Source organism: Dichomitus squalens (genome assembly GCF_000275845.1).
Source record: "Dichomitus squalens LYAD-421 SS1 unplaced genomic scaffold DICSQscaffold_90, whole genome shotgun sequence".
Taxonomy (NCBI): domain Eukaryota; kingdom Fungi; phylum Basidiomycota; class Agaricomycetes; order Polyporales; family Polyporaceae; genus Dichomitus; species Dichomitus squalens.
Window position 1 is genome coordinate 26,367 of NW_006766972.1, and position 27,984 is coordinate 54,350.

The window sequence follows — 27,984 nt, forward strand, 5'->3', positions numbered from 1 at the left end:
GCAGCTGAATATGCCTCAAGCTTCACCAAAAACCCTCTACAGTTGTACTTGCATCCTTCTCTTCGTCGTGGAGCACTATATCCAAACGTATATATACCAGATCATCTCGGCCCCCGGGAGCGTGCAGGTACTCTCACAGCAACCCGCGCCAATGCGCCATGCCATTGTACTCTCATCCCCTAAGCCACCTCCATTGTCCAAAGTACGTGCCCCCTCTAGGCCTTCCTTGCACACCAGAACTCCTCCCACATACATGACCGCATTTTTCCCTTGTCTCGTATTGGCTGTACAACGCTGCGCGGGGCTTCCCTATCCCGTCACGCCGTATTACATCCTTCCAGGAAGACGGCTCGTTCGTAGAGCCTATCTGGACGCACCTCACCTTTCATGCCCTCAAAGCCGGTCGTAATCCGCCCAGCGTGCGTTCAGCTTCCCAGCCCCTTCCATCATCGTCGTTAGAGCTGCCGAGTTCGTGGAGACGCAGAAGCATGTCCACCAGCGCCGACTTCCCTCCCCAATGGTAGCCTCCCTTGCACGCCTCCAAGACATTCTAGAGTTTCTCAGGAAGGCTCGATCTCGCCTATCTACGCGTGCGCTCCAAAGTCGCCCAAGCTCTTCTTCAAGTCGCATGCAAAGCTACGAAGGAAACTCATTCCAGAGGGCGCCATTCATTTTTCCCATCCTTACGACACTCCTTGATGTGGAGTGATACTGCGGCTATCTCATGAAGCACAATGTGAGGAAAAGAGCTGTCCTTCATTCTTCCGTACGCACGACTCTAGGCAAGGGCACTGAAGCGTACGCTTTCAAGGGGATTGCGGAGAACGGGCTAGGCACATCTGGTCCCAGCGGGATACGGTGTGTGTTCATGTACTAGCCAGCCACTGAGCAAGCTCTCGCACGTCCACGGGTCCCAGATGACATCAGAGAGAACGCAACACTCCAGACCCCTCTGAGACCACCCTATCCGCAACACGCCTTGCTCCATCCATCCTGGACGTTTTGGCCGGTCCCTACATCTTCGAGCAGTTCTTGGCCAATCTGATACCGAAGAAGCGGTCTCGTGGCGCATTATATCCAGTATGGGCCTGAGCCGTTACCCTATTTGCGCATTTATTGTACCTCGCGGCCGACGACTTCGTATAAGTAAAGGCCAGTGCTCGTCCTCGCAAGATCCCACGCCGCCGGTTATAGCGTTCATTTCGACTCTCCTAAAGGCACGCCGCACAATCCCTGCCGACCACGTTTCGAGGTTCTTCCCAACCTGAACGCTACTATCTGCACACTGTGACTGTTGTCTGCTTCTCCCTTCTCACACAACATCGCGTGAAGACACCTATTCTTCAGTTGATATACTCAAAAATTCTATCACGCGCCGTTACATCCAGGCTTGTCTGAGCCTAACTCACCGTGTCCTGGTCTGAACGGCCGCCAATCCCCACGCAATGAGAAGCCCCGGAGTAAAGGCGCACTACACTGTCCTTGTCACTTTTCCGTGGTAATGATTGTGTTCTCCTCGGGGCTGCCTCTCATCCTTCCAACTCCTGACGGCTTCTTTGGAGGCTTAGTTGAGAGGACATCGCCGTATCTTGGCCCACGATAAGACATTCCGATGACGACCGCCCTGGAAGAGTGCAGGTATTTTGTGCCTCGATGCATGGACGCGCCTACTTTCGTCAGGGAACTCGCTGGCTTCCCGGCACTCTAAGTGCGACTGCGGGTCTTATGGCGCTGGGCTAGTCAATAAGAATGCGAATCCCCTTGCCGTCCGCTCCTTCTGCTGCTGTCCAAGTCTTCTGTCGACTGTGTTTGTGCGCATAGACTAGAGTCATGCATTTGCTGCAGTCAATTCTCGGCTTGGTGCTCGTACTCGTGCAGAGTAAGTCTATCGCTATGCTTATAAATTTCCAAGCTCAAGCCATCATCGTACAGTCCGCGTCATCTTAGGGCATGATACCCACGCCCACAATCATCTCGAAGATAATGTTATTCTTTGACCCCTCCTATCCGACGCGCGAACATGAACTGAGTTACAATCACACAGGGCATCGAGGCACGCGCCGGCGATGACAAGACGGTTACGGAGACGACGACCGTCAGTGTCACCTCCACCCGCTCCGTCTCCGTCTCTGTCTCTGTCACGCACACCGTCACTGTCCCTGGGTCCGAGTCCAAACCTGCGCCCACTTCCACTCGCCAGGTCTCCGTGTCCTCGTCGGTACGTCCGACGAACTCCCCTCCCGTGAAGCATACCACGGCGACGTCAGCGATTGCTACGCGCTCGGACCCCACCACGTCTGCTGAACACATTTCCACCCCTGTCGTTACTCACTCTGTCTCTCCTTCGGCTTCGTCTCCTGCCCCTGCCTCTGAGACTGCATCTGCCCTCACATCGAGAGCGTCCGTGGAGACCGGTGCGGAGACCGTCGCGACCGCCCAGAGGACGACCGCGCTCGCATCCATCTCCGGCTCCAGCTCCGGCTCTGCACACGTCAGCTCAGTACGTCTGCGTTTGAATTTCTCCTCGTACCTCTATGCGCGGCATGCTGACCTGTGCCTGCTTGCAGACCTCCGCTCGGTCTACGGCCGTCAACGCCTCGCCGAGCACGCTCATCGTCAGCGCCTCCCTTGTGAATGTGACCTCCTCTGCCCTCTCGAGCTCGAGCGCGGTGGCGACTGTCATCTCGCCGCTCTCAAGCACCGCGCAGGGCGGGCCTACGCTCCCTAGCGGGTCGACGTTCCAGAACAACGGCGCGGGGAGGATATCCGCAGTTGGCGTCGGCCTGGGTGTCGTTCTGTGCGCGGCAGCGTGGGCTCTTTGAGCGGAGCATTTGGTGAACTCCGGTAGAGCGAGATTGTCAGCTATACCCCTCCCCTTGTCTCGATTCCCAACTACTCTCTTCGTTCTTCCCCCGGTCTGCATGGGTTCTTTCGTGGTAATGCAGGAAAGGTACTATTTGCCTGCGGCTCTCGTGCATGTATACCCGTTCATTGCTTCTGACTCTACCAAGGAGGCCCTCTGCATGCTCGATATATGGACCTGGGTTCGAGCGTGTACGGATCAAGTCATAGCTTATTGCCATCCTAATGCACCGTGGTACTCGGGGTACGCGACCTTGACGCATCACGTTTGCCAGTCGGTATTCATACATTCTGGCCTCTCGTGTGGTCCTGATAATTGAAGGAGTCTTCCTCGGGCTCCAGGCTCTGTGTACGATTCTATGTACGCGTCCCCCATCGGACCCACAATCGGCTCAGCGAAAGACAGCGACAGCATGGAGCGTAGCGCGTCAGTGGAAATGGAGAAACGGAGCGGATCGTCGGTGCCAAGCTCGAGCTTGAGCGAGCACCGGCTGGCGGCTTGCAGGTCAAGGAAAAACTGTGACAGGAGGACTGAGGCCGTCCCACGTGTCATAGTAGTATTATTCGCGGTGGGGTAATATCCAAGGGATAGAACGGGAGATGGAGCGAAGGACGTACAGGTGCTTAGAGACGGCGATGGTGTTGACATGCGCGCTGAGATCCTGGAATGTGTATGAGTATCATCCTGACGGGCGCGATTGCGCAGGATAAGATCGTGACCAGAGCTCACCGCGTTAGAGCTTAGGGTCAAGCCGAGCTGTATCACATTCAGCGCGACAAGAATACTAGTGGCAAAGAATGAGAATCGGGATGCGAGCCAGATGAGCAGTCGCAGGCACTCACAAGAAGTACTGAACCCCTTCATACGAGGTGAATGTCATCAAGCTCATCTTCCTTGAGTTCTTCATTGATCGTGCGCACCACTACGAAAAAATACTGTCATTAGCGAGGAGCGACGCCGTGCTTCATGTTCAGAACGATGCCGTCCTTCCCCAGCTTGACCAAAGTTAGGATCACAACAGTCGCATCCATGGCAACAAAACACGACCGCGGCACGATGGCCACCGCAACGAGAAGGGAGAATTCAAGTTAGTGCCGTTGCAAGACTAAGCAGTATGCGCGTAACCTTACAGCTAGGAAGAGCGATTATTAGTCATCCCGAAGACGATAGGTGTTGTGATATTCCTGCCTACATGTTGCTAAGCTCATGGGTCCGGTAGGAGACAGCGATGCACCGAAGCGTGATTCAGGATATGAGAAGGATGATACCAGTAAGATTATCGTGAAGTTGTGTCTAGGACAGGAGAAACAAAGTGAACATATCCGTCACGATACCATAAGTTCGGGGGGCGTACAAAGTCTATCATCGCGGGTGCGACCCCACAGAGGCAGACTTGAGTGGCAAGCATTCGGTTTCTACATAGCGCGCATGCGAAGAGACCGGACAATGCTATAAGGGGTCGATACTAAGTCCGCACAAAGAGTAGGTCATGTATCCAAGGACCAAGCGCACCTTCCCAAATGATATATTGCGTCCAAGAAACGGCAGAGAAGGCTTGCATGTACGTTATACAGCTGTGTGCGGTTAGCTTATCTGCAATCCGAGTCATGGACGGCTAGATTCAACCAGCGTCTCTGTATTAATCGGCGCGAGTCAGTGACCAAGGAAGTGTAGTGCGTACGGCTTCGTAGAGGACTGACGTTGGGTTGACCCTCCACATGCCAGTTGCCAATGTATAGGTTCTCGAGCTTGACTGGGTGTCTGAGGGGTGATGAGGACCCTTCATTCGCCCGGCACCAAGTTACCCCTAGCCGCCTTTCTAATGAGTCAAACGCGCCTGTAACAGAAGTTATTGTCTGCATACGTCGCTGATCTGTCTTTGCCTCCGACCGACACGGAGATAGTCTAGGGCCTTGGCGCGCCAAGAGATTAATGTGTCACCGTGCTATTCTTGTCGCTGCCAACTTCAAAATGCGTATGAGGCGCGGCGTTGCGTACTTGCCTCCCAGTGCACCTCTGCCGCGTTTCCGGAGTTCCGTAATGTGATGTGAGACCAGGCTGGGGTTGGCGTGGCTCGATAATTGGGCTGAGGCCTTGGGCTACTAGACGGCGGGTATTGCATATGGGGTTTGACACGAAGCCTCAATCGATGGTCCATCGTTTCGCGTTCAATGTTCGGCTGCTACAGTAGTCACTTTCGCAAATAGCATGCAGTTGGAGCCCGAAAGACGAAGGACTACGTGTCAGTAAACGCACCGGGAATGCTCTCGAGACTAGATGCTTGAATGAGATACACGCGATGAACGTGCGTGACAGGCGTGCGCGTGAGCCTTTGCGAGAAGATAGTTCGACAGAAGCCCTTCTTTCGAGTGCTTCGGTAGCAATGGTGAACGTGGACTCCTCTCTCCATCCGCCCTGGCAAACCCCTGCCTCGTCGCCCCACACTCCCCTCGTCTCCGTGCTCGATGCACTCTCCGCCCGCCTTTCGAGCAGCTCTCCTCTGCCTGCTCTTGGCGTTTGTCGGAGGTGAGCTACAGCACACGCTGAGAATTACGCGTCCAGGATCGCGATGGTGATCGGATACCTTCGTAGTCCGGGCTGGCCGCAGCTCGTGGTTTCATGGTAATCGGTGCGGGTGGTCTGATAGGATGGTCCCCTGAGACCCTGGTATGTGCTTCCGTTGGCGCTTCACATTGACCATTTGTCTGACTCTCACGTCATGTGGAGGAGAGGGGAGATGGTGATCCTGGGCGGGTTTCAGAAACACCAGCAAAAGAGCATACTGCCGTGTCAAGCGCGGCAGATTGGATTGCTGCATCGTCTTTCGTGAGCTTTGTGGCTGCATTGTCAGACATCCTGTACGAGTGACTTATCGACTTAACTCAGAACAACCAGAAGATACTGAACATAGCCGCACCATGCTCTGAAAGCACATCCCACTGTACTCGTGATCTCAGACCTTTGATCGTACACGATAAAGACAGCGACCAGCGTGCAAGCTACCCCGCCGATCTCGGTGTGCAAGTTGGATTCACAAGCGCGGATACGAAGGTGTCGGTTCTCGCGGTAGGGTTGTTCGGTGCGGTCTTAGCATGTCACTGTCTTGATTATCTGTAATGTTAGCAAACCTACCCATGACATAAAATCAGTGCATGGCTTACTCGAAGGTTGAACTTGTGGGCAAGCGGGCGCGCTCCCGCATGTTCTGGCATGCAGCGACTTGCTTGTGAGTCGTCTTCGATCACCAGTAATATGAAAGCTCTCGGAGGGGACTTGGAAGGTGAGTGTGCCATATCGACGCGCGAATGGGAGGCGGCGCAGTCGCAAGTGCGTCGGAGTGCGTGGCTTTTTTGGAGGCGCGTGCACAGCAAATTGGGCCTCTCGGAATCCGCCTATTTACCTTGAAACACTAGTCATCCATGTTCGAGCCCGTGTGGATTCGCTAGCTTACTTTCTATCTCTTCACTGTTCATGCTCAGCGGGAGGTTATTGATAACGTGATACCTGCGCGCTGTAATGCTTGTAGGAGGTGAGTTTGGCCTGTTCACCGCCATACCGTGTTTGAACCGTTCCGGCCCCCATCGACTTACTCAGCTTTGAGCAACATGCGCGCGTCTCTCAGTTGGTGCTCGGATCTCAGTCTGCATTCCGGTGGCGTATTTTCCTTGTCGGATATCCACTCACTACCATCGCGCCCGTAGGCATCGCATTCGGAGAAGGTTCACTTCACGATGAAGGCAGTTCGGCCGCCAGCAGCCTGGAGACCCGATTGGTCTAGTGCAGTCTCCGAGGCCGCCTGGCGGCGGCCGCCACACTGAGCCTGTTGTCCACCCGCACCCGGCTTCGTCAGACCTGCATCATCACTCCTGGAGGAATCTGGAGGGATGTTGAACTTGGGCGTACACTGCTCACATCCTATGCATCTGGCTTGAGATAGTCCTTCATGCGGAGTCTTCTGACCTTGCTACTAACACGAGTCAGACACGGCAGTCGGGATCCATTTGGCATCTGCCGCCGTGCCAGTAAGTAAAGCCCGTCATCTATCCACGTCGCGGCGTGATTGTGTGGGATCTCAGCCGGTTTGACTAATGCTGTGTTCAACAGAACGTCTACGTGATGACACGGAACGCGCTTGTTACACACAGCGCCAGCAAACCGACCTCAAGACAGTTGCGTTGGCTTTGTCTGCTGTGGATACGGAACTGGTTTGCATGTACAAGTTTGTGTCGTTGCCCATTAATTTACACTTACGGCCCAACAGACTCACAATCGATGCTCGGAGCAAGCAGTGGTGGATGCAACCGGAGATGATGCAGCATGGACGTATATTTCAGCTGCCGGCTCGCGCTGAACAAGTACCGCGCAGTGACTGAAAATCTAGCCAGTATGCTGGGTCTTACCAATAGTACGTATAATGCATTCACTTGTTCATTTGCCAATGACATTAGTCTGAAACGATTGATCTACAGCGTCTCTACTATGGTCCGTGATTGGGGAAAACGCCCCCAACTCCAGATGGAGCGTTCAACAGTAGCAGTCCACCTGCAATGACGTTAACCGGAGTAGTAAGCCATCCGGTCTCTGTGCTCCAATGTTATGCTGGCCAGGTCAGTTAGGACACCACTAATCAAGCAGGTGTGCTCGTGGGCTCTCTCGGCTAAGTATAATTACGGACAGACGCTTCTCCTCATCTCATCTGGCGTTTATACAGTTGGGAATGTATATAATGGCGCAAGGCGATGCTTATAGAGACCGCAGGAATCTCGACGGACATCTGCCCCATTCATCCGCTTAGCGGCATCCTCTCAGATACCCGCTTGTCAGTAGCTTTCGACCGAAGATGCAGACTTTCAATGCCCTCCTAGCTGTGCTCCTGGCCGCTCTCCAAGGTGCGAGGCATAGCGCTCCGACCTCGGGGGATTTCACGCTCACATAGCTTTCCAGTGAGTGCGGGCCCTATCACCGTGGCAAAGCGGGACGGGGTCACTTCCACGACATCCCTCAATCCGTGGAGCGAGCCCTCTGGTGCACATATAATCACCCCTAGCGGACTGCCTAACGCGTGGCCGACCGGTGTCTCCTCGACCTCTTTCATCCCGTCTTCCTCTGTAACATCCCTCAACCCTTGGAGCGAGCCCTCTGGCGCACATATCAGCACCTCTAGCGGACTACCAAACGCATGGCCCACCGGCCCGGACTCGAGCGCATCTAGTTCGAGTGCGACTGCCTCTCCCACTCCTTTTTGCTGGCCTTTTCCCCCCTTCTCCATTCTACCGTTCCCGTCGACCGCCTTCCCATCAGGCGTATCCATCCACTGGCCTCCATATACTGTTGAGTGGAGCAGCGGTGCGTGGAGCTGGCCCACCTCGCTGCCATCTGGTGTCGCCAGCTCTGCCGGTAGCGCGCCCTCTCTGTCTTTCCAACCCGGAGGACCGATCATTCCAGCCTGCCCAGTGGTGATATGCTACGCTAGCGGTAGCGAGGTCTTTGAGCCTACTTCTACGTGGGGCACAGCGTCTAGCGCTCCGACTACCTCGAGCTGGGTCAGCGCCACAGCTGCTCCTGCGAGCGAGACAAGTTCTTGAGGACGTGTGTCAGACAGCGAGGTCAGTACACAACTACCTGTGCGAGGCATGTCAGCTGACTGAATGGTTTGATATATGGCAGCCGCACGCTACGGCAAATCATTTGGCTTAGTGACGATACATCTTCTTGACGATCTTCTTGACATAGATGATAGCACGTTGTACCAATTGACAGCGTGAGCTCAGTTGTCCATACAAGAGGCCCACACGTTTCACGAGACTTTTTCCTTACGAATTCAACGATCACGACTGTATACTTTGTAGCAACGACGGTTTTGCATCTACGTTCTTGTTCTAACTTCGTCCTTCTTGTATATGTTTTCCGGTATAAATCAGAACCCGTCAGATTCGTAAAATTCCTATGCGTCCAAGGCATCCGACCTCGCCTCATGCTCCCAAATCAAGCCTAGCAGGCGGTCAATCCAGGGCACTACGTCGGACGAATCGGAAGTCGAGCTGGCGTCTGCATTAGATGTCTGGCAAGGTGAGGACGTTTACCATTTCACGCAACTGGCTATGTAGCAGGCTGCGTAACCACATATTCACGCAGTCGATTGATGGCGAAGCTCGCCAAGCTCTGTGTGTATGCAGCCACGCAGTCGTGTAACTGCGCGTCTAGTGTAAGTTGTAACTGGAGCGCCCTCCGGCAGGAGTTCGGCGAAGGGCAAGGCCAAAGTCTATACATCCTGCAAAGCCCTTGGGTAGACTCGTTTTGCGCGCATTGAGAACTGCATGAGTAGTAGAAAAAACTTGAAATATATTCAATCTACATTGCGCAAGGAAAGAACTTTCTTGTAGGGGACACTGAGAACCAAGAATAGGATACTAAGCGTCGCTTACCCACTCTGCGATTAACTAAGAAAGCGAACACGTGACTGCGTGCATGCGTGGCTACGTAGCCAGTTGCCTGAAATTGTAAGCACTCTGCTCGAAAGCCCTTTGCGGATTAGTAGGAAGTGCACGATGCCGAGGACTGAGCGCTGAGCATTCGGCATGCATGATGACTGCAGCGGGTACTATGTAGCGTTCACCACGTTATACCGCTTACAGATTGCGTCTCCGAACGCCTGCTATGTACAGAGCCGCTCTTCACACTGCTCGGAGTTTGAGTACGTACCGCAGCCGCGGAGACATGTGCCGCGTCTCCCTCCTGTTCCGACATGTTCCGGAACGCCGTGAGCTGCCCGCAGTGAGAGCGTTAGACGTTGTGACTCTTCTTCGCGCGCAACCCGCCCGCCTTGAGTTACTCCAACGTTCCTATGAGCGAGCGACCCTCCATGCATGCGCTGCATAGACCGAGCCGTGTACAATAGAATCTACGTAGACCCTGTGAGTGTTCGTCAGCCTCCAATGTCCCCTGTCTCGGGCCAAGGGAACAGTACTTCGAGAACGGTTGTGATGATAGTCGGAGCAAATGCTCAACTTGCAAGTCAACATCAACAGGAGGTGCTTGACCGGCCCAGCCGCTTTCCCGAGATGCTCCCCCGATCAGGATCGTGATGCTGCGCGTGCTCGCGGGGCGTTTCTCTCGCTCCATCAAGGCTTGGTAGAATTGCACTCGCCTCCGACTCAGGACAACGGACATCGGCACTGTTGTCCGCCAGTCCAAGGACCATTCATTTCCCTCAAAACTTGACTGCGCACGTTTAGACTCCTGATTCGAGAGACCGCCTTCAATGGTGTCCGTCCAAATATGTAGACGTGGGTGAGCATCTCATTCCCTGGAGCCTCGGGCCTTAATGGATGATCATGTTGGGAACCAGGAAACACAGCGCCGATCTCCGACTCGGAATGCCTCTGCTTGTGATCATTGACTCCGCACGAGCGGGAGTCCCTCTCTCCGGGCTGCGGTGGGAGATTGACCGGACTTGCACGACGAGCTGCTCGGATATGTGCGTGTGAGTCCGCCCCTCTATGGCGTCAATGCGCGAGAAAATGCTACAACTTCACGCTGGCAGAGTAGAGTGTCAGTTCAACAGATGTATCCGTTCACCACTGCTACCAAACTGTCGCACAGAACCCGTTGGTTCCGATGCGATGCCCCTACGCTGAATCTTCATGAGTCAATGTCAGCTTTCACTTCCCTTGGACATCTGGTTCGAGATGTTCCAATGAGTCTCACTAGCGATCATCAGTCTCTTGGCAATCTGTCACTTGGCTGCAGAGCATTGCTTCAATGCGCCCTCACCATCCTGTTCCGTTCCATTACCCTTCGATGCCCCCTCAGTCTCGATGCCGTATCCGCTTTTGATGGCCTCCTGCAAGGCAACCCGACTATTTGTAGTTATGTCCGGCACCTCCGGATCGTCGTGCCAACCTGGGCCACCGCCATGCTAGTGCCTGAGCAGGCGCACATCATGCCTGAGACGCCTGCACTTCGCTGCCTATTCAAGCTACGATCGCTCACTCTATGGATGATCCAATTCGGCAATTTCTCCCAATTTCTCGCGACATTCCCAGCATTCGAGACCTTGAAATGCGACCAGGTCGCGTTGGATACGCAGTTTGCGTTTGGCACAGTCTGGCCAGCGGGCTGTTGCAAGCGGTGTGCTCGTACCGATCTTTATCGAGCACTGAGAACAGTGGTCTTCCACCAATGTCAGATCCCGGCGCGATTCATACTAGAGCTGTTATGGACTACGTTCGACTGCTCACTTGTCTGAATGCTCGAACTTGTCACGTCGCCTGGCTTGCCCTTGTCCTGGGTCCCTAATATCCCTCTCCCGGTTGGCATAGCTTCCCCACTACGATGCGTCTCGGTGTCCATCAGTAAACCGTGCATTGTCTTAATGGCTTAGCGCCTTAAGCCACTTAGCTCTCCCACGCATATCTTCCAGCTGCTCACCCTCGACTCTGTACAACGTGCGGCATACGTTCCAATGATCGAGCAGAGCAGAGTGAGAGACCTATTAGAACCTGTGCATACGTTGTGACAGAGGCCGACACCCCCGACAACGGTGCAGAACGTTTCTGCACTCGTCCATCTTAGTCGTCTTAAAGCGTCTTAATGGAGCATCTTAATGCTTACGTCTTAGACGGCCCTAAAGCCATCTTAAGCGCCTTAATGCCCTTAAAGGCGATTTTAAGGGGCATTAAGTGATTCCCAGGTTTACTGATGCTCCTTGTTGAAGGAGCCAAACAGGCTGGGTGTCCTTCCGTCATCTCTCAGTAGGTGTCTTTATATGCGTTAGACATACCTCTGACTGATTATACGTAACAGATACGTCCCTCGGTACGTCAGTGAAACCAAGAGACCACTCGACCGTTCAATTCCTATCGCTTCATTACACACCTCGATCTGATCATGTAATGCCAGCTTCATTACACACCTCGATCTGATCAATGTATTCCACTTCTGGTGGCTTTTCTGAGTCCCTGTGCTCTTACTTCGAGCAGACCCCACCGCCGCTCCCTCAGCTACGACTCCTCGAACTGGCTTTGGTCGATCGTGACGGAATGCGCTCGGTTGAGGATGAGTTCGTCGTTTGGTTCCAGGACGCGATGCTTGACCCAGTCACAGGCAATATCCTCATTTCCGCGTGCTGGCATTAGCCGTGAGAATGGAAACATAGGTGACCGTATGTGGGACGTGGATGTCGAGGACGGGGGCTCGCAGGGTGCGGCATGACCAAACGCAAAGTAGATGGCGTGCTGCGTTCTCTGGCTTCAACACCCGTGAGAACGTAAGGCTAGTGTTCAATACTGTGGATGGGCTTCCTCCCCCGTTCTATGAGCGCATGGACAGGCTGTACGGTGTGTAAACTTGAACAGAGAACTTGAATGACATGCCACGCTATGGGGACGCCGTGGGTTATAGCCAGCACAGGTCGAAGCCTCAAAAGCCTGGAATCATCACCATTGACTCGTAACTGCTCTCCTCAAGCGTGAGATGGCCTGGACGAGAACTAAGTAACTGTAGTCGGGCTGGACGTTCAATGATCATGTCGCTGCCTTGACGGCTCGGGAACGAGCGTCTATTGCAAGGGTGTGACAAGTGACCACCGTTGTATCATGACTCGGGTTCGCTCTTGACCTCATCATCTTCGATGGACGGCGACTGGTTTCACACTGCGGTACCTTGAGAGCCTCCCTGGCTGTCTTCTTTGACTTATAAGAACTACTCTGGGTGCTAGGTCTATCATGTCGTGCGGCAGATCCCTCCTCAGCGCGTGACATCCTACGGTTCGCATCCTGGCTCGTCACAAGTCCCTCGTTTGACAACGTTAGCTGTCTAGGGCATGTCGCCAAGTTGATTGGAAAGCCCGCATACTCTCGCCATGTGGGACAAGGTGTGGAAGGCTATCCCTGCGTTGCTACCAGTAGGTATTTACTTTGGCAGCCTAGCCCTCAAATTCTTGTCGCCAGACGCGCACCCGCCAGTACCGTGGCACCGCGTAGTTTCTTCTACGGGAGCCATCTCTTCACGAGGCCCTGGAACGGACGGCGCGACGCGTCAGCGTGATGCGCTTGTTGCAGAAGGTGTTGATGTTGTGACGACTCGCTCCGGTGAACTCAAGATCGACCTTCGTGAATACGGTTGGTTTCCCGCTCCTGGCACGGTTGATATTGGCGTGGAAAGGGATGAAGAAGAAGGCTCTGGAGGAGAGCGTGATGAACAAGGAGCGGACTGATCATTCAGGAACTCTTGTGATTCGTCGTACGTGACCTGTCGCGCTGCTTGCATGAAGCTTCATTCGCACTTCACTTCTATGCATGTCGTCGACCTGTCTTGCTCTATGCACATATATTCAAGCGGCCTACTGCTTCGAGATAGTTCATAGGTACCGCCAAAAGCTCCTGTCGTCCTTTGGAACAGTTCAGTCAATGCTTGTCAGGATCCCGTTATTGCGCTTGTTTACCGCATCGTAGCTGACTGTGCTTGCGTGTGGTTCTCATATCCCATATTATAAATCCATTGGAAGTCTTATAATGTCACTAAAATCATCTATAAGCATGCAGCGGACGATGCAACACAGATGCTGGAAGTTCTGGTCTTGGTCTTCCAACGAGTTCATTAGCAAAAGCGTATGGTCAAGTTCTGCTCCGTTCTCGTTCTTCGAATGTTAACATGTACAGCACGATTTAGTTCTAGAGCCACATTCCCGGTGTCGCTATTCACTTGCGGTATACGATCCTCCGCGCGCCTCTCTCCCGTTAGGCCACGATTCGCGGCCTTGCGTCCCCCTCACGCGTTACGGTCCCGTGATCTTCTCGAGGCTGGGCGTTCCAGACCAGTCGTAACTTCTCAAGTTCCATTCGGGCCTCGTTCGAAACTTGCGGGTTGACAGCCTCAATGGCTTGAGGCAATGGGTGCATCCCCTTGCCCAAGCGACAGCCCTCTTCACGGCCCGGTCTCTATGAAACTATGTCCGTACACTGAAGATCCCTAGCATGAGAACCTCGCACAATGACGAGTCGCCCCGTTGAGAATTGGCTGGAGCATCCTCGCATCCACCCGCACCCCATACGTCCTACCTAGCCTCCAAGTAGCTGAACTTTCGTTTGCTGAGGTTCGGGATTCTCCCTCCTGGGCCGTACATTGTCGTCTCATGAACACAACCGTTCTGTCTGCGGATGTGTAAAATTCCACGGGAGCTCTGCCGACACCATGCGATTCAGTGGTCAAACCTGAACCGCGTGTAGCCGCATTGACAATGTTCTCTCATGTAAGTACGTATTAGTCAGATCCTCTCGTACACCAACGAATGACTGATGACGCGCCTGCTGGAACGCTCCCGCCGGCGGGTTGCAGCTTCGAGAATATATGGTTTGAGCACGTCAGGATCCGTGGTCGTCGGTATTTCGGGCGAGGCTTCCTTTGTTTCACTACGAGGCAAGGTTCGTGCGGTGAAAAGTACAGCATTGCGGAGTGGCTCGAATGTCATCTCAGGACGCCATAACTCTATTAACACCCTCTGCGGTTTCAGTCTATGGAAGTCACTGCGATGACGACGGACAAAGACGCTTGGATATCTAGGACGTCACTGTGCTATAGCCCGTCTCGCCCGCAAGTACAGTCTCCTCCCCCTTGTGTCTGTCCATTCCCATGTTGTCATGGGTGTTGTGCATCCGCGCCTCAGTATAGGTGACGACACATAAGAACGAATATTGATACCTCCTACCAACAACTTACTTCCGCGGAGTTTGCCAGGGAATGTTCGCCGCCATGCGTCCCCATCATCCGAGAAGGACGGCGTCCCTGAGGATCATCAACGGTGCGTTCCAACTGCCGAAACTTTGCGACTTCGCGACTGCTTAAGTACAAAATTCGCCTAGGGCTACCACCAAACTTTGTTAGTCATGTTTCCGGAGTAGGTCATGGGGTCAAGATCATGGATCGCCTACGCACTAGTATGTGTACCCACCTGCCTTGAAACCTCCTCCAGGATTCCACGCTGTGACTCCTTAAGAATGACACGGCGTACTCCTTGGAATAAGCGGGCTGCTCTATCCTATCTGCATGGGTCGTCGCCCTACCTCCAATCCGACGCATCATATGCGGTAAGTGGTCTACTTAGCACTGACCATCCGCAATGCGTGATTCATGATCGTGACACGCCGATATGTCTACTACCGGGCGACCAAACCAAATTGCATCAGGCGACTTCAGATTTCGATCTGTTGTGGGCCGAACGTCTGCTGTGATCTTCAGGACGTTCACAGCCTACGGGAAGATCTGCCGGTGCATTGACCGGACCGACCGAATCGCTATCCGAGGTTCGTCACCGTCTCTGTCGCTCGGTCGATCTTCTTCGTCAACGTCTTGCTGTGCGAGGGGGTGGTACTGCTGCCGGTGCATGTTGACACGAGGCTCTCAGAGTCTTGCCTCTCCTTGTACCAGATCTGATGCCCCCGTTCGACCCACCTTGTGGTAGATTGACGTCGACCGGGACCACCGGTTTGTGGGGCAGCGGGCAGCGAGCATGGACGTCGCACCAACCACTGGCACAGCAGCCTGTCAGCGAGTACAGCTATCATGGCAGCGTCTCGTCCCAGGCTGCGCATCGAGGGCCGAAAGCCTGAGAGGCATGCAGGATCACAGGCTGTGCAGCACCCGGATGACGAACGCGATATCGCTGGCCCGCAGCGGATTGACTTTGAGCTGCAGAGCACGCAGATGTCTGTATATGGGCGCGTGCAAGCGGTGGCGTATCACAGCGCCAGGACGACGAACCTTGATTGCAAGACGTAGAAGCCTGTCCGACTCCTTCGTCAGTCTACATGATCTTCGATCTTCGGCATACCGACCCGGGTATTGAGACGTGTCCAGAAGATGCTCGCCGGGCCTTCGATGAGCCAACAAAGCGCAGCTGGAGTCGACGGTAAGATGGATCTATGTGGGTATATGTACAAACATCTACTACGGACAGAGAACTCGAGGGTATCAACAGAACAGTACATCGAACACTGAGCGAGTCGCGTATTACAATTATGCTGACGTAAATCGGTAAGAATGGGTGCGCACTACATCTACAGATACACGGCGGTACAAGAAGCTTCTCTATATCGGGCAGGGAACAGGCATGCGTGCGTACTGGGATGACGCACGGGGCTAGACGGGACATAGACGGAACCACGAAGAGAGTGGAGCATATCATGGGAGGGGAGAAGCGAGACGGGGTCGTGTATGCGATGCGATGCAGGAGAGGAAGCGAGATGGCGTCTCCGTGCATGCTACCCATCAGCCTACGCCGTCGAGGTCGAAATGCGCAAGTGACGAACGGGTGATATCGATGAGACGATGGACATGAACCGGCATGAATATATCTACCGCCGGTACGACCGTCCCGATAGAGGATGTCCGCGCAAATAAAGTGAAAGCGGCGCGTAGCACGAGAGCAGCGCAGCAAAGGGTACTGTATACAAGACAACTCCACAAGACAACGTAAGGGTGTGGGCAGCGATGTGACAGGAAGCTTACAACGGAGATGATACATACGACGAGAGGCTATTATGGAATGCACTAGGGTACGGCGGTAGAGGGATCCAGCAGGGGCTAGTGACACATCCGTCGGGATGTGGGAGGGCGTGGTCCAAGCGTTGAACATTCGATCATGATGACCGATGAACAGCATATAAGCGCGGTGTGGTAATCCACGAGGCGACACGCAGGAGTCAGCAAGGAGGAGAGAGCACGAATATGGTTGGTGAGGCTGTGGAGTGGCGGCGGAGTAGAGAAGCGCCGAATGGCGCAGGCAGTGGAGGCAGGCGCCACACCAATGACTGATGGAAAAGAGGGAGTGTTGTCTGGATGCTGATGATCACAGGAGGCCGCTTGGGACTCGTCCCAGTAAACGTCTCAAATTACGTTTACGCTCTGCAAGTGGGCGCGCAGGATACCTTCGCGTACTGTGTTCCGAGAACCCGGAAGCCAAAGCCCGAGATGGACAGGTCAAGGCGTGGTGGAACGCAGACGGATGGTGGTCGGAAGAAGGTGGTTACGAACGATTGGATGACAGTTGACGGGGAAGGTAGCGCCCATGAAATCGATCAGCAACACGTTCTCACCTAATGAACACTAGAAGCGCAGCAGCGAACTCACCGCCAACGAGGATTGCAGCCGTCGAGCGCGTATCCTGTACAGGTTCCGGGCCTCGTCAGCCAAACGCTAATGCACGGGTTTGCAGCGTTGGTAATCAAAAAGGGTACGTACGATGACAGACGTCTCGTGCCAGTAGAACGGGCGCGCCTTGGGCGACAGTCGCTTCTGCAGACGGACGAAAATCCATCAGTACGATCGCTCGCGGGAGCGCCCATCGGCGCCCACGCAAATCGACAGAAGCACGTACGTGGTATCCACGGAACTTGTCCCTGAAGTCTGCATGCACACGCGCGCATACAGTCCGTCAGTGGGCGATAGCGATTGCCGAGATACGACGTACATTTGGTGACATGTGTGATGTCATTTGGTTGGTCACCGTAGCTCGGGACGTACTTCACGACACGGATACCCGAGGCGAGCGTCGCTTGCAGGATGTCCATCTGTGCGTAAATAGTGACAGTCAGTCGTCAATTCATTGACCAGGGTGTGCTTATCGTGCGGGTGCGCCGGGTGTTCTGCATCGGGGCAGCGGCACAGGGGTCACCTTCGCACACCACCAGCATGCACTCAGACAGAAGCACTCGGAGAGCGACCGCCGACACCTCGGATAACACCGACCAGAGAATACCCCCCAACAATCAGTGGTCCGAGAATCCGCTATGGCGCAACGAACACCGGAAAGCAAATCAGGTAGACGGTGCAAGATCCGCACGCCAGCCGCACCGCACCCCTATCGCCAATCCAGGGCCCCTGTTCCCTTCGAGGGGTCGGAGGTACAGTGAACAGCAGGGGCGCCCTCAATGCCAAAGTAACCAAAACCGTATTGCTGCGAACCAGGAAGCTCACCTTGTTGAGGAAAAGGATGAGCGTCGTCTTGGCCAGGAGCGCGTTCGTGCACACTTCTCGCCAGAGCGTGATAGAATCCTCCTGCGTGATCAACCAAAACCGTCGTAGCGTCAGTCAAGTGGAACGCTTATGACAGCGAACGAGAATGTGACGCACGAGACGGTTGACCTTCGGGTCCTCTTCGAGCGTGAGGTTGAACGCGAGCGGCGCGAGGAAGATGATCGCCTGCACGTCGTCAAAGTACGGTATCCAGTGTTGACGCTGTTCATCCGTCACAGAAGGCGCAGCGCGGCATTGCATCCAACATTCATCCGCACACACATTCGAAGGGTCACGATGACCATCAGCGTTCGTTAGATTTATTAGATTCATGAGATGCGCGGGCAGGAACGAAACGAGGGAAGGGTACGCACGACGCTGCGACTTCCACCGACATCGTAGATGTACCATTCTGTTCCAGGTAGCGCACCGCTCTCCATCGTGAAGTGGTGCTCTTCAACACCTAGTGTGCGTACTCGCGCACGCACGATGTCGTCTGTCCGAGCGTGTGAGAGGGATATATGCGCCCGGTAGCAGACTGAACGCACCGTCCGTCGGCTCGTAGCTCATCGCGGCGACCCGCCCCGCGTCGTTCAAGAAACTATAGACCCCATTGAGCGCGCTCCGCCCCCCGGCCACAATCAAGGAACTCACAAGCCGGGCATGTCCTGTAACCGCACATTATGCTTCTTCAGCACACCCCGGACAATCGGATCCTCCCACAACGTGACGATGTCGTCCTTGCACGCGGCGAGGACCGCGGTCGGGTTGTCCTTGAACTTGGCCGCGTCCGCGGTCCCCGGCCTGCTGCTCGGGTTCGACCCGCCCTTCATCGCGCTCACGAGCTGCAGCTGCGGCTTCGCGGGGGTGACCGGCCCGAGCGTGCTCGTGTTCGCGCTGAGCGCGGTGAGGATGCCCTTCCAGCCGCTGCCCGCGCGCACGCAGACGTCCTTGACGGCGGCGGCGCCGTCGGGCAGGAGCTTCTTCATGAGCTCGTCTTCGATGGGCAGGAGGGCGGAGAGGCGCATGCGGATCCGGCGGTGGTTGTCTGTGAGCGGGGAGGTCGAGAAGCGGACGCCGGGGCTGGTGGGCGTGCGGCCGGCGACGCCCTTGCCTTTGGCGATGGAGGCGGTGGTGGTAGTTTGCAGGGAGGACTCCCATTCCTCTTGGAGGACCTCGAGGAGGCGCTTGATGTTTCTGGTGAGGGCGCGAGTGAGTAAACAGGCAAGTGCGCTTCGGGGAAGACGGAAAAGGGGCGCGTAGGCTCGAGAGACATGACGCTACGCGGGGATGTTCTGTGAGTACGTTCGTCCTTGTTCTCGAATGGCGCAAGTGGGGCGCTCCATTCGGACTCACGACTAACAACAGGATAGGGCGTGGAGGGGATATGTGTAAGTGAACGAGGCTGACCTAATCAAGTTGAGTTGAATGATAGTCTTCCATGCAGAGCGCTCCTTGTGGAAGTGCTGGGGGGAGAACGCGAGCTGGAAGTCTACGATATCGGTAAGGACGGAGGGTCAAAGAGGCAGGTGAACAAGGACGTACTCTTCAAGGTTGTGCTCTTGCCGGACTCGGCCTGACCTAGAGACGGATGTCGGGATGTCGATATGGGGCACGCGCAGAAGACATGGTAAGGGGAACGGACCTAGGAGGAGGATCTTTATGGCCTTCTTGCGCCGCTCGTAGGCCCTCTTGGCTATGGCGATCTCGTCGTCAATTTCCTTTGAGACGCGAATCGCGTCCTCCTGCTGCCGGATCCTGGCGGCACGATCTTCGGGGGACTCGTTCGGGGGCGGCTGGAGTGCCTGGGAGAGAGGGTCGTCGGGGTCTGGCTGAGACCAGAAAGCCTTGGTAGCCACGGCGGCCATGTACTGAGAACAGAGACGAGGAGAGGAGTAAGTGGAGGGGAGAGGGAGAACAGAGGACGGGGGCGGGAACGGGGACGAGGACGAGGACGAGGACGGGAGGCAGTGGTCGTCGACAGCCCGCAGGGATCCTGCGAGCGCCCGGAGAGCGGAGGCGGTGCAGGCTGTCTGAGAGTCTCACGCCGAAGCCGCCCCCGGCGATCTCTCATCGCTGCCGCCGGCTGCTCATGGCACGACCTCCAACGTCCTCGTCCGCCCTCGCGGCTCCGAACATTCGCATTCGCTGCTCACCCTCTGCGACCCTTGCCCGAACCACATGCATTGGCTACCCGATACCCCACAGCGTGTGGTCGCATCTGGCCGCGACTTTCTATCGTGGCATGCCCATGACAGATGGTGGAGCCCCACGTCGCCTTTCCAGCCGCCCCCTCTCGCCCGCGTCCGTCTACCATGTCTATTTGTCGCTGAATACATCGAGTGTCTTCCACTGTCCCTCCACGAACATCGTGCTTCTCCTTGACCTCTATGAATCCATGTGCGTCACACTATTCAGTACGTATCTCGTGGACCGACATTGCCCCTAGTGCACCAATCGAGCTCAACCCGCCAGTCCGTCGCCCTCGCCCTCGAAAAACCATGCACGAGACTCTGTAAGACTGCAACAACTCTGCACGAGGCGGCTCAAGGGTATCGCTTGCCGCGTTGGCTGGGCATCACCATCCATCGTCCGCCACCCTCGAAGTCAGCCTGAGCGCACGTATATCATACATCAACCCACGGCGATGATCGAACCCTTTTTCCGCGCCTTTCAAGATAGGCATATGGAGCCCTCAACGATACAGCACCGTTGTCCAACCCTCATTTCGCACCCGGATGATCAGGCGCGTTCACACTAACCTCAACTCGGTTTCTCAACCCCGATCGATTATACAGCACGATAGGTTGCTCTGGGGCTGTCTCGAGATACCCCACATCTCCCTCTGACACGCCACATGCACAGCGCAGCGCTCACTGCCGCAAGCCAGGGCTGTCCGAGGCTACGCGGCTGGACTGCCGTGATCGTACAGGTGCTATGCCATCGCCCGTCCCGACGTCTCCCCTCTCTTCCGCTCGACGTCTGAACGTCCCGCATCTCCGAGGGTTGGGTTGTTACTACACCCCGAGGACCTCGTGAGTGTCCGCCCTGTGTCTTTCTTCTGACCCCTTCAGACACGACTGTTCGCTTCGACGCTCCACCTGTCGCTTCACATTCACGTCGTTGTGCTTGCAGCCTAGTACTGTTGGCATTGGCTGGAAGGACAGCCAGTTTCCTCATTACTAGGCTGTGAGGACGAGACAAGGCAGGTGCCTCGCCGGCCCTGGGTCCGGCTCCTCGGTGTCTCGAGATCTGCCTATTGTTGGCCGCGAGCCGAAGGGTGGATTGGCAGATGCAAGATGTCGTTCCTTGGGCTTTGTGACGGCCACGATCTCTATGCTGTATAAGCTAGCCGGCCGAGACCTAGGGTCTGTCGACTGGCGTGCCGCACGAATCGACATGTAGATGACTCACCGACGATCCGTGCGACGTCAAGACTGCATCTGATCAGAGCAAAGACCTCTCTTGATCCATAGATTCCCGAACACGGTCGGCGTCTGTCCTCGTAATTGTCGCTCTCGTCGCTCTCTCCTCTACCCTAGCTCAAATACGGCTTCGTCGAGTTTTTCACGCTAACGGAGTACATGGGATGCCGGCCCCAGTCCGCCGTCTACATCTTCCTCATCGACGTCTCGCATGCCGTCATCTATTCAAGGTGGACTCCATCGCGTTTGATGTTTCGCTCTACCTCTTCTCGCATCCTGTAAGTCTCAGTTTGTCTACGACGGAGGTGCAGAGCTCACTGTCATGGTAGACAGGCTGCTTGCACAGCCTTGCGCATGCTTGCCGTCTCGGACATCCTGTCCAACAAGCCAATACGTGAGCAGCGCCACGCGGAAGGTCTTGGTGAACTCATTCTGGACTCGTACGCTAGTGGTTCTGCGATAGTTTCCTGGATTGGTACTGATTCACAAGGCGTGCTGCATTAATGGTGAGGGGTTGCGGGAGAAGAGCAAGGCACGAAGGACGCGGCTGGATTATAGTGCCTTGCAAAACGATGGCGCATTTGAGATATATGTCCAGCCTCCGCTCACCAGTGAGGTAATCTAATGCTCATCCGCTACGGGGTCGTTGGTGTCGTTCGACTTTTATCGAATTGGTGTTAGCACTTCTGAGATGCACATATCATGCATTTAATACAACATCGAGAGTTTTCAACACCTTCTGCCCATGTATGTTGTCGCGGACGTTAGTGCGCTGAGAGGGGATCTCCAAGTACGGAGAGCTCGATATGTAGACTGTCGGAAGTTCCTAAACGTGTTTTCGGGCGGGCACAGCATTGTTTTGCAAGGCGCCGTATGCTGGAACAAGCCGCGGTCTCCTAACAAGTTTGGTCGCGCCGTCGCGGAGCATGAATCGTCGTTCGGAGACAGCCGCTTGGTGCACCGAGCACTTGAGAACGATCTTCGTGGCTGCCGTTCGCTCGTACACTGCAGCTGACGACCCCTCGTCGCTCGTTGAGGACATGTATAATCCTGCTCCCTCAGGCTCCTCGACGGCCGTTTAGAATATGACTGCGCTACCTCCCATCGCTGAGGCCCGACGCTTAATACCACCCCTCGATGACACTGCGATTAGCTTGTATGCGACTCTTGCGCTGCCGGCAGAAGAATCGGCGAACAAGGCTGCCAATGCCAAAGACCTCATGTACTCCCGTGTGGTCGGCTATCTCCTCTTCTATGCTCCAAACGCCACTGCCCTGGCCACGCTTAAAGATGACATCGCATCCTGCGACACGGCGGATCAAGGTCCGCTCCAAGCTCTCTACAATCTGGGAGAGTTCTATGTCAAAAATTTGCTCCTCATCTGTAGGTTGCACTATATAATTTCCATCCACGTTCACTGCAGGTTCAGAGCCTGACCTCCGGAAAGTCAGAAAGACGAGAGGACGAACTCCTGTTCCTTCGGATCATCCTTCTCGCCCCTCCTTTGAAGTTGCGAAGAGTCAGGTCATGGAGGATCTGCAGTCAACACCACGCAATCATTCCGATGCCAAACTCGCGGTATATGTGCTCTCCCTACCAGTGCAACGTTGGACCGTTTGTCTTACCCTCTCGAACAGGCCCTGGCTAGGGATAACTTCCGCTGCATGGTGACGGGCAGAGTCGACTTGTCTTCCTGTGAAAATGGTCTTATCGCGTATTCTCCAGGGGAATTTTTGTGCTGCGCGCAGTGCGCATACATATTCCCGGACTCGCTTGGTAACATTCGGGCAGGAGGAAGGGGCGACAAGGTGCGTATTCAAACGCGCACTCATGTACCTAAGTTAAGCGACTAACCCAGCTAATATTCTCAGGAACATCAGGTCGCGACAGCTTGGATGTTGTTGAAACGATTCGGTCACAAGGATGTCTACAACGAATTGAAATCGGACACCTCCAAGACGAATCTTCATCGGTTAGAGAACATCATGACACTCGAATACTCCATCCACGACCTCTTTGACAAGATGTCGCTCTGGTTTGAAGCGCAGAGTGAGGTGAGAGGTTCCATACATGCACGTCTTCTCGTTTACAATTCATGCGTAGCCAAATGTCTATCGCGTCGCCATGGCACCGCGCTTGGAGTTAGCTCGTTCTGGACTCGGTGTCCCGGCCACCGTACATCTCACCGCGCATAGCGACTCCCCTCTACCTAGCCCGAAGTATCTTGCCATTCATGCTGCTTGTTGTCGCGTTGCGCACATGTCTGGTGCCGCGGAGTACTTCGATATGATACTTCGCGACATGGAGGAGCTTCAGGTCCTGTCTGAGGATGGCGCGTCTGCTGACGTCCTCGCGTACGCTCTCCCTCGTCTTGTAGAGCCTGATGACCCGTACCGCGCAATTGGCACTCGATAAACATGGCTTTTCCCGTGTGCGCGTGTATGACTCGTGAGCGGCAATCTTGGCTCGGCTCCCTATGCATTCATACTCTGCTTGCACAGATGTTCGCTCGACGCAAGCCGCTACGGGAGCGCCGTCGCAGCGGAAGGTCTTGGTAAGGAAGTTGGCACAGATAGTCGCATGGCGCCAGGAGTGCTTCTGCAGCTCGTTCTGAACGCACACCTCCAGTCAGGCTCTGGCTGTGCGCACCGTGAGCGGAAGTGCACTTTCGAATATCTCCCTCTCACATCGCCCGCGTTCGACGGTCCAACTGCTTCGCGGAGAGGGTGCACGATATCGCTTATGCAGGCCCTCCAGGACCAGTCTGGCTACAACCTCAGAAGTGCTCGACCGCGCCGTGAAGATCAGGTAAGGCCAGATTGCACGAGAGGAAGGTTCTGCACCGCTTCGTCTGGATCCAGATTGAAGATGCATGCAGTACAAACGCAAGGCAGGCAGCAGCCAAGCCCAAGTGCGGCGTGTGTAGCATCGTGAACACACTGGCATTCCCGGAACTGTTGCCAGTGCCTATGCCCGTATCATGTCTCAGATGCTAATGCAGTGGGGAGGAGATCGGCTTGTGAGGATGTCCATGAGAGGGAGCAGGTAACGCCGGTACTTGCACCTGGACGCTTTCAATGCCAGTCAAGACGGTGCCCACGCCGCTCGATACGCATAGGTAACCCGGCTGCAAAGTGGATACATACAGATCAAAACTTTTCCCACGGGGCCTACACCATCGCGACAGTATCAAGAAAGGAGACATATTACACATCCACGCCTAGCCACCCGCGCATCCTCAGGATCGACATCCCGAGTCCACCGCCCACGCGCCCGTTCACCAGCCCCACGCAACCGCCCCCAGCACGAGACCGAAACCAGCCCCGACCGCGGAGACCCGTGCCGCGCCGTTGCCGTGGAACGTCGCCCCGCTCGGGAGCACAGGCCCGCCCTGCGCGGTGCTCGAGAGCGGAGCGACGACCGTCGCCGCCGTATTCGCGCTCGTGCTCGAGCCCGCGGCGGCGGCAGAGGAGGCCGCATGGAGGCCGGACGCGCTGGCCGCTGCAGAGCTTGCCTGCGTGCGCCGCGCGTGTCAGCGTGCTGTGCCCGAATGCGTGCAGGGTGCGCAGGGACGTACCGAGCTCGCGTGCGCGGAGCCAGACGCGGCGGACGGGAGGGGCGCGAGCGTGCTCGTGCTCTGCGCGGACGCGGACGCGCGCGAGGTGGTCTGCACCGCGCCTGTCGCAGAGTCCTCGGGCTCGGAGACCGTCGCCGAGGAGGAGCGGACGGGGTCCGCAGATGTCGCGGCGGCGGTACCGGAAGAGTCAGCCGCGACCGTAACAGACGTGGTTGCACGTCCGAGGTCCGTGGTGGTGTCCCGGGGCGAGGTCGCCGCCGTCGTGTGCGCCGCAGGGAGGGAGGCGGGCTGTGTGGGCGTGGGCGTGTGCGCAGGCTCCGACGCCGACTGCGAACCCGACTCGGAGACGGTGACGGTGTCCGTGACGGAGACCGAGACCGCGACCGAGCGGGTGAGGACGACGCTGACGGTCGTCGTGTCCGTGACCGTCTTGTCTGCGGCGGCGCGTGCCTCGATGGCCTATGTGATCCCAGTCAGTGCACAGCAGGGTCGGGCGGGGGAAGGATCCGATGGGCACTCACCGCATGCTCGTCTTCGCCGCGGACGTGGGAGCGGCCGACAAATCCCGAGATCGCGCGGACTGGGTGCATACTGGAGGTTGAGTGCGCGTTCGTAGAATATGTGCGTGAAGAAAGACTGACCCTGCGCAAGTACGAGCATCAAGCCGAGGAGCGACCGAAGGTACTGCATGTCTTTAATTTTCTGCAGGGGGTGGAGAAACGCAGGTGGAGCGAACGGCAAGATTTGTGCGCATCCGTGCCCGACCACTGCGGGCCTATAAGACCTTCAGCGCACCCGGGGGAGCACGCACGTCTGGGGGTTCCGCGAAGAGAGCCGGTGCGTCCATGCACGGAGGGCCGCACTCTCCCAGAGCAGGAGGGGTTCGATGTCTATGCTCGGGCCAACACAGGCCATTTCCGCCCGAAAGAGGGTGTCACGGAAACTCGTGAGCGGGCTGCGCGGAGGCGAGGATGAGGAGGGCAGGGTCGTTCCTGCGATAGACAGTTGATGCGCCCTTACTCCGGGAGTTGTGCGCACCGCGAGATTTCTGGGCTGGGAAGCCTTCAAGCCTCGAGCTTCGAGCCCTAGAGCCGGGACAATGCACTGTCCGTAGCCTGATAGGACTCGTACTGGCGGAGCGACACGTCAGAGGTGTGCACAGAGCCCACCACCGGGTCAATGACAACACTGAGCCGTAGTATGCATGTCTTCGTTTGTAACTCACAGCGTGTAACTCAAATCAGGTACTTGTATAACGTATGCCTGTGTCCTGAGCCGTGTTTGGAATTTGATGTCTGAGTGATATTATAGGTGTGCTCAATTCTAGTAGTCGGTTGCTCATCTCGTCGCGCGCCTATGGGACGCCTGAAAGTTCGCATTGGGCGGCTAATTCGTCTCAGACCATCATCCTCGCTGTTCATGCGTTCATGGCTCAAGCAACTTATGCATCCCCTGGCTTCGACACTTTCTTCTCCCCCGTTGATCCGGAGCTCGACGTCCGCCGTGATATTGCGTTACTTTTATACCTTCTCAGCCATACCAAGGTGCAAGGCCGGAGGTCGGGTGCAGAAGCTAAGACTCTCGAGGCTTTGGATCCTTGGACTTACTTGGCCTTCATCATCAACACCGGGCAAACACCCCACGACAAGGTCATCGCGGTCACAGGCCGAATCGATTGCGAGGGGATCACTGCGGCACTGGTCGCTCCTAACACGTCTCCCGATCGTCTTCCAGCCAACACACCGCCGCTCCGGATACAGTCGCTGAAGCCTCAGGACCCTGAAGAGGGTGAATAGATGCTGAAGCAAACTTTTAAGAGCTCCCAGTCCGTCTTTATAAGGTACATAGCTTACAGTATAGCTGAGTAAAACCACAGATGTCCCTCTGTGGAGTGCCACGTTCACGATATAATCACTGCCCTCAACTACTTTGTCCATTCCTCTCCCGCGTCCTTGGCCGAGAAGACCAATCAGGAGGGACATCAGACTGCTCTTTTCTTCTTCTTCATCGCAAAACGTTGCTGCCTCAAACTTCACGCTCGTATCGCGAACGGTCAGCGTATGTGGTCGGCGCATCCAACTTACCTCATTCGTGCATGGTACGTGTCGCATCACAGCCAATCGGTCATCGGACTTCCCGCTGTTCTGGAGCAGATCTTGGAGAAGCATCATCAACTCTCACCAGCGCGGGACCACCATGGATTGTCGGGTGACCGAATTCCATACACCATAGGACCGGAGGACGTGTTGCTTTGGGCTGGGATGTTGGTTCAGTGTCAAGACAGCATGGACAAGCTCTTCACACTTCTCTCGCAGCAGCAGATTAGCCCTGAAATCAAGTCCATTGCAGATGCAGGGTACTGATCGTCGGCGATCCTCCATTCCGTTCTTGAGAACGGCGTCTTTGATATCCTGATCACCGATGAGCTTGCACTGGATCTGCGGAAGAAGTACATGGATGCTGTCGGGAAATCCCATCGGCCAATGCTGAACAGTTAGGCCGCCGCTTTGAATGAACCCACACTACATACTAACAACCTGACCCAGGTCTGTTCACGTCACTTGGCACAAGTCGCGAAGGCGTCGTGTCTGAAGATATCGGCACAGCCGCAGCAGATACAGCCGCAGTAGAAGACCCAGACGTACTGGACCCCGACGACAGCGAAGGTGCGTCGCTATCATCTTCTCCAAGGTCTGACTCTTACGTTTTCATAGATGAGCCAGTGGCTTTGGAGTGTCGCGGCGACTAGGCGCGTAGATTCGGGTCGACGTTCGGCGACGACCCCGTAGGCGAGCGGCGGGGAGCCGAAAGGGGGAAAAGCGAGGGAGAGAGGGATAAACGTATCAGAAAACTCGACGGGGCAGAGCGGCGGTCGGCACGAAGGCACGAGACCGACGAAAGCTAGTCTTCACGCAAGCAGCGACAGACTAGTCCCAATGACCAAGTTATACATTAGCAATCGAAGAGAGATACAACGCTATGGTCACTCACCTAGTCCCAATGACCAAGAGGTCGAGATGGGGACTAGGGAGCGCCTAGGGGGGTCCTTATATACTAGAGGGGCTGCTTAGCAACCAAGGACAAGGCGCGAGAGCGAGGCAGTGAAG

General features: G+C 55.7%; 9 protein-coding genes across 9 annotated transcripts in view; 6 read left to right on the forward strand and 3 right to left on the reverse strand.

The window, feature by feature from the left end:
• Nucleotides 1–1,830: 1,830 nt before the first annotated feature.
• Nucleotides 1,831–2,822, forward strand: DICSQDRAFT_130292 (uncharacterized protein; the record flags this gene model as incomplete). Its single annotated transcript, XM_007371134.1, has 4 exons — nucleotides 1,831–1,879; nucleotides 2,031–2,218; nucleotides 2,249–2,500; nucleotides 2,568–2,822. The coding sequence occupies 4 exons, from the start codon at nucleotides 1,831–1,833 to the stop codon at nucleotides 2,820–2,822; spliced, it is 744 nt and encodes a 247-aa protein (XP_007371196.1).
• Nucleotides 2,823–3,367: 545 nt separating this feature from the next.
• Nucleotides 3,368–4,192, reverse strand: DICSQDRAFT_141538 (uncharacterized protein). The gene is made up of 3 exons (XM_007371135.1): nucleotides 3,706–4,192; nucleotides 3,593–3,647; nucleotides 3,368–3,524 (listed from the first exon to the last, which is right to left on the reverse strand). The coding sequence occupies exons 1-3, from the start codon at nucleotides 3,768–3,770 to the stop codon at nucleotides 3,423–3,425; spliced, it is 222 nt and encodes a 73-aa protein (XP_007371197.1). The 5' UTR covers nucleotides 3,771–4,192; the 3' UTR covers nucleotides 3,368–3,422.
• Nucleotides 4,193–5,328: 1,136 nt separating this feature from the next.
• DICSQDRAFT_150616 (uncharacterized protein) lies at nucleotides 5,329–6,093 on the forward strand (the record flags this gene model as incomplete). The annotated part of the gene is made up of 5 exons (XM_007371136.1): nucleotides 5,329–5,389; nucleotides 5,472–5,530; nucleotides 5,591–5,689; nucleotides 5,750–5,947; nucleotides 6,013–6,093. 5 exons carry the CDS (start codon nucleotides 5,329–5,331, stop codon nucleotides 6,091–6,093), a joined length of 498 nt encoding a protein of 165 aa, XP_007371198.1.
• Nucleotides 6,094–7,703: 1,610 nt separating this feature from the next.
• On the forward strand, nucleotides 7,704–8,448 carry DICSQDRAFT_175256 (uncharacterized protein; the record flags this gene model as incomplete). Its single annotated transcript, XM_007371137.1, has 2 exons — nucleotides 7,704–7,752; nucleotides 7,808–8,448. 2 exons carry the CDS (start codon nucleotides 7,704–7,706, stop codon nucleotides 8,446–8,448), a joined length of 690 nt encoding a protein of 229 aa, XP_007371199.1.
• Nucleotides 8,449–12,475: 4,027 nt separating this feature from the next.
• DICSQDRAFT_141542 (MGMT family protein) lies at nucleotides 12,476–13,374 on the forward strand. The gene is made up of 4 exons (XM_007371138.1): nucleotides 12,476–12,521; nucleotides 12,582–12,630; nucleotides 12,684–12,737; nucleotides 12,793–13,374. The coding sequence occupies exons 1-4, from the start codon at nucleotides 12,495–12,497 to the stop codon at nucleotides 13,077–13,079; spliced, it is 417 nt and encodes a 138-aa protein (XP_007371200.1). The 5' UTR covers nucleotides 12,476–12,494; the 3' UTR covers nucleotides 13,080–13,374.
• A 3,373-nt stretch (nucleotides 13,375–16,747) lies between these two features.
• DICSQDRAFT_72245 (G-protein alpha subunit) lies at nucleotides 16,748–19,743 on the reverse strand (the record flags this gene model as incomplete). The annotated part of the gene is made up of 13 exons (XM_007371139.1): nucleotides 16,748–16,797; nucleotides 16,991–17,024; nucleotides 17,102–17,155; nucleotides 17,238–17,266; nucleotides 17,331–17,430; nucleotides 17,837–17,917; nucleotides 17,993–18,097; nucleotides 18,250–18,371; nucleotides 18,424–18,476; nucleotides 18,530–19,072; nucleotides 19,286–19,367; nucleotides 19,421–19,456; nucleotides 19,521–19,743. The coding sequence occupies 13 exons, from the start codon at nucleotides 19,741–19,743 to the stop codon at nucleotides 16,748–16,750; spliced, it is 1,512 nt and encodes a 503-aa protein (XP_007371201.1).
• Nucleotides 19,744–22,461: 2,718 nt separating this feature from the next.
• On the forward strand, nucleotides 22,462–23,715 carry DICSQDRAFT_113505 (uncharacterized protein; the record flags this gene model as incomplete). Its single annotated transcript, XM_007371140.1, has 5 exons — nucleotides 22,462–22,683; nucleotides 22,748–22,878; nucleotides 22,938–23,108; nucleotides 23,172–23,354; nucleotides 23,404–23,715. The coding sequence occupies exons 1-5, from the start codon at nucleotides 22,521–22,523 to the stop codon at nucleotides 23,713–23,715; spliced, it is 960 nt and encodes a 319-aa protein (XP_007371202.1). The 5' UTR covers nucleotides 22,462–22,520.
• Nucleotides 23,716–24,577: 862 nt separating this feature from the next.
• Nucleotides 24,578–25,792, reverse strand: DICSQDRAFT_130295 (uncharacterized protein; the record flags this gene model as incomplete). The annotated part of the gene is made up of 5 exons (XM_007371141.1): nucleotides 24,578–24,814; nucleotides 24,878–25,336; nucleotides 25,399–25,457; nucleotides 25,519–25,579; nucleotides 25,673–25,792. 5 exons carry the CDS (start codon nucleotides 25,790–25,792, stop codon nucleotides 24,578–24,580), a joined length of 936 nt encoding a protein of 311 aa, XP_007371203.1.
• A 512-nt stretch (nucleotides 25,793–26,304) lies between these two features.
• DICSQDRAFT_150620 (uncharacterized protein) overlaps nucleotides 26,305–27,984 on the forward strand; it is a gene marked incomplete at both ends in the record, with an annotated part of 8,319 nt that continues 6,639 nt past the window's right edge. The window contains 4 exons of the mRNA XM_007371142.1: nucleotides 26,305–26,577; nucleotides 26,770–27,144; nucleotides 27,271–27,370; nucleotides 27,424–27,518. Of these exons, the coding sequence (XP_007371204.1) occupies nucleotides 26,305–26,577; nucleotides 26,770–27,144; nucleotides 27,271–27,370; nucleotides 27,424–27,518 (843 nt within the window). The remainder of the gene's footprint in view (nucleotides 26,578–26,769; nucleotides 27,145–27,270; nucleotides 27,371–27,423; nucleotides 27,519–27,984) is intronic.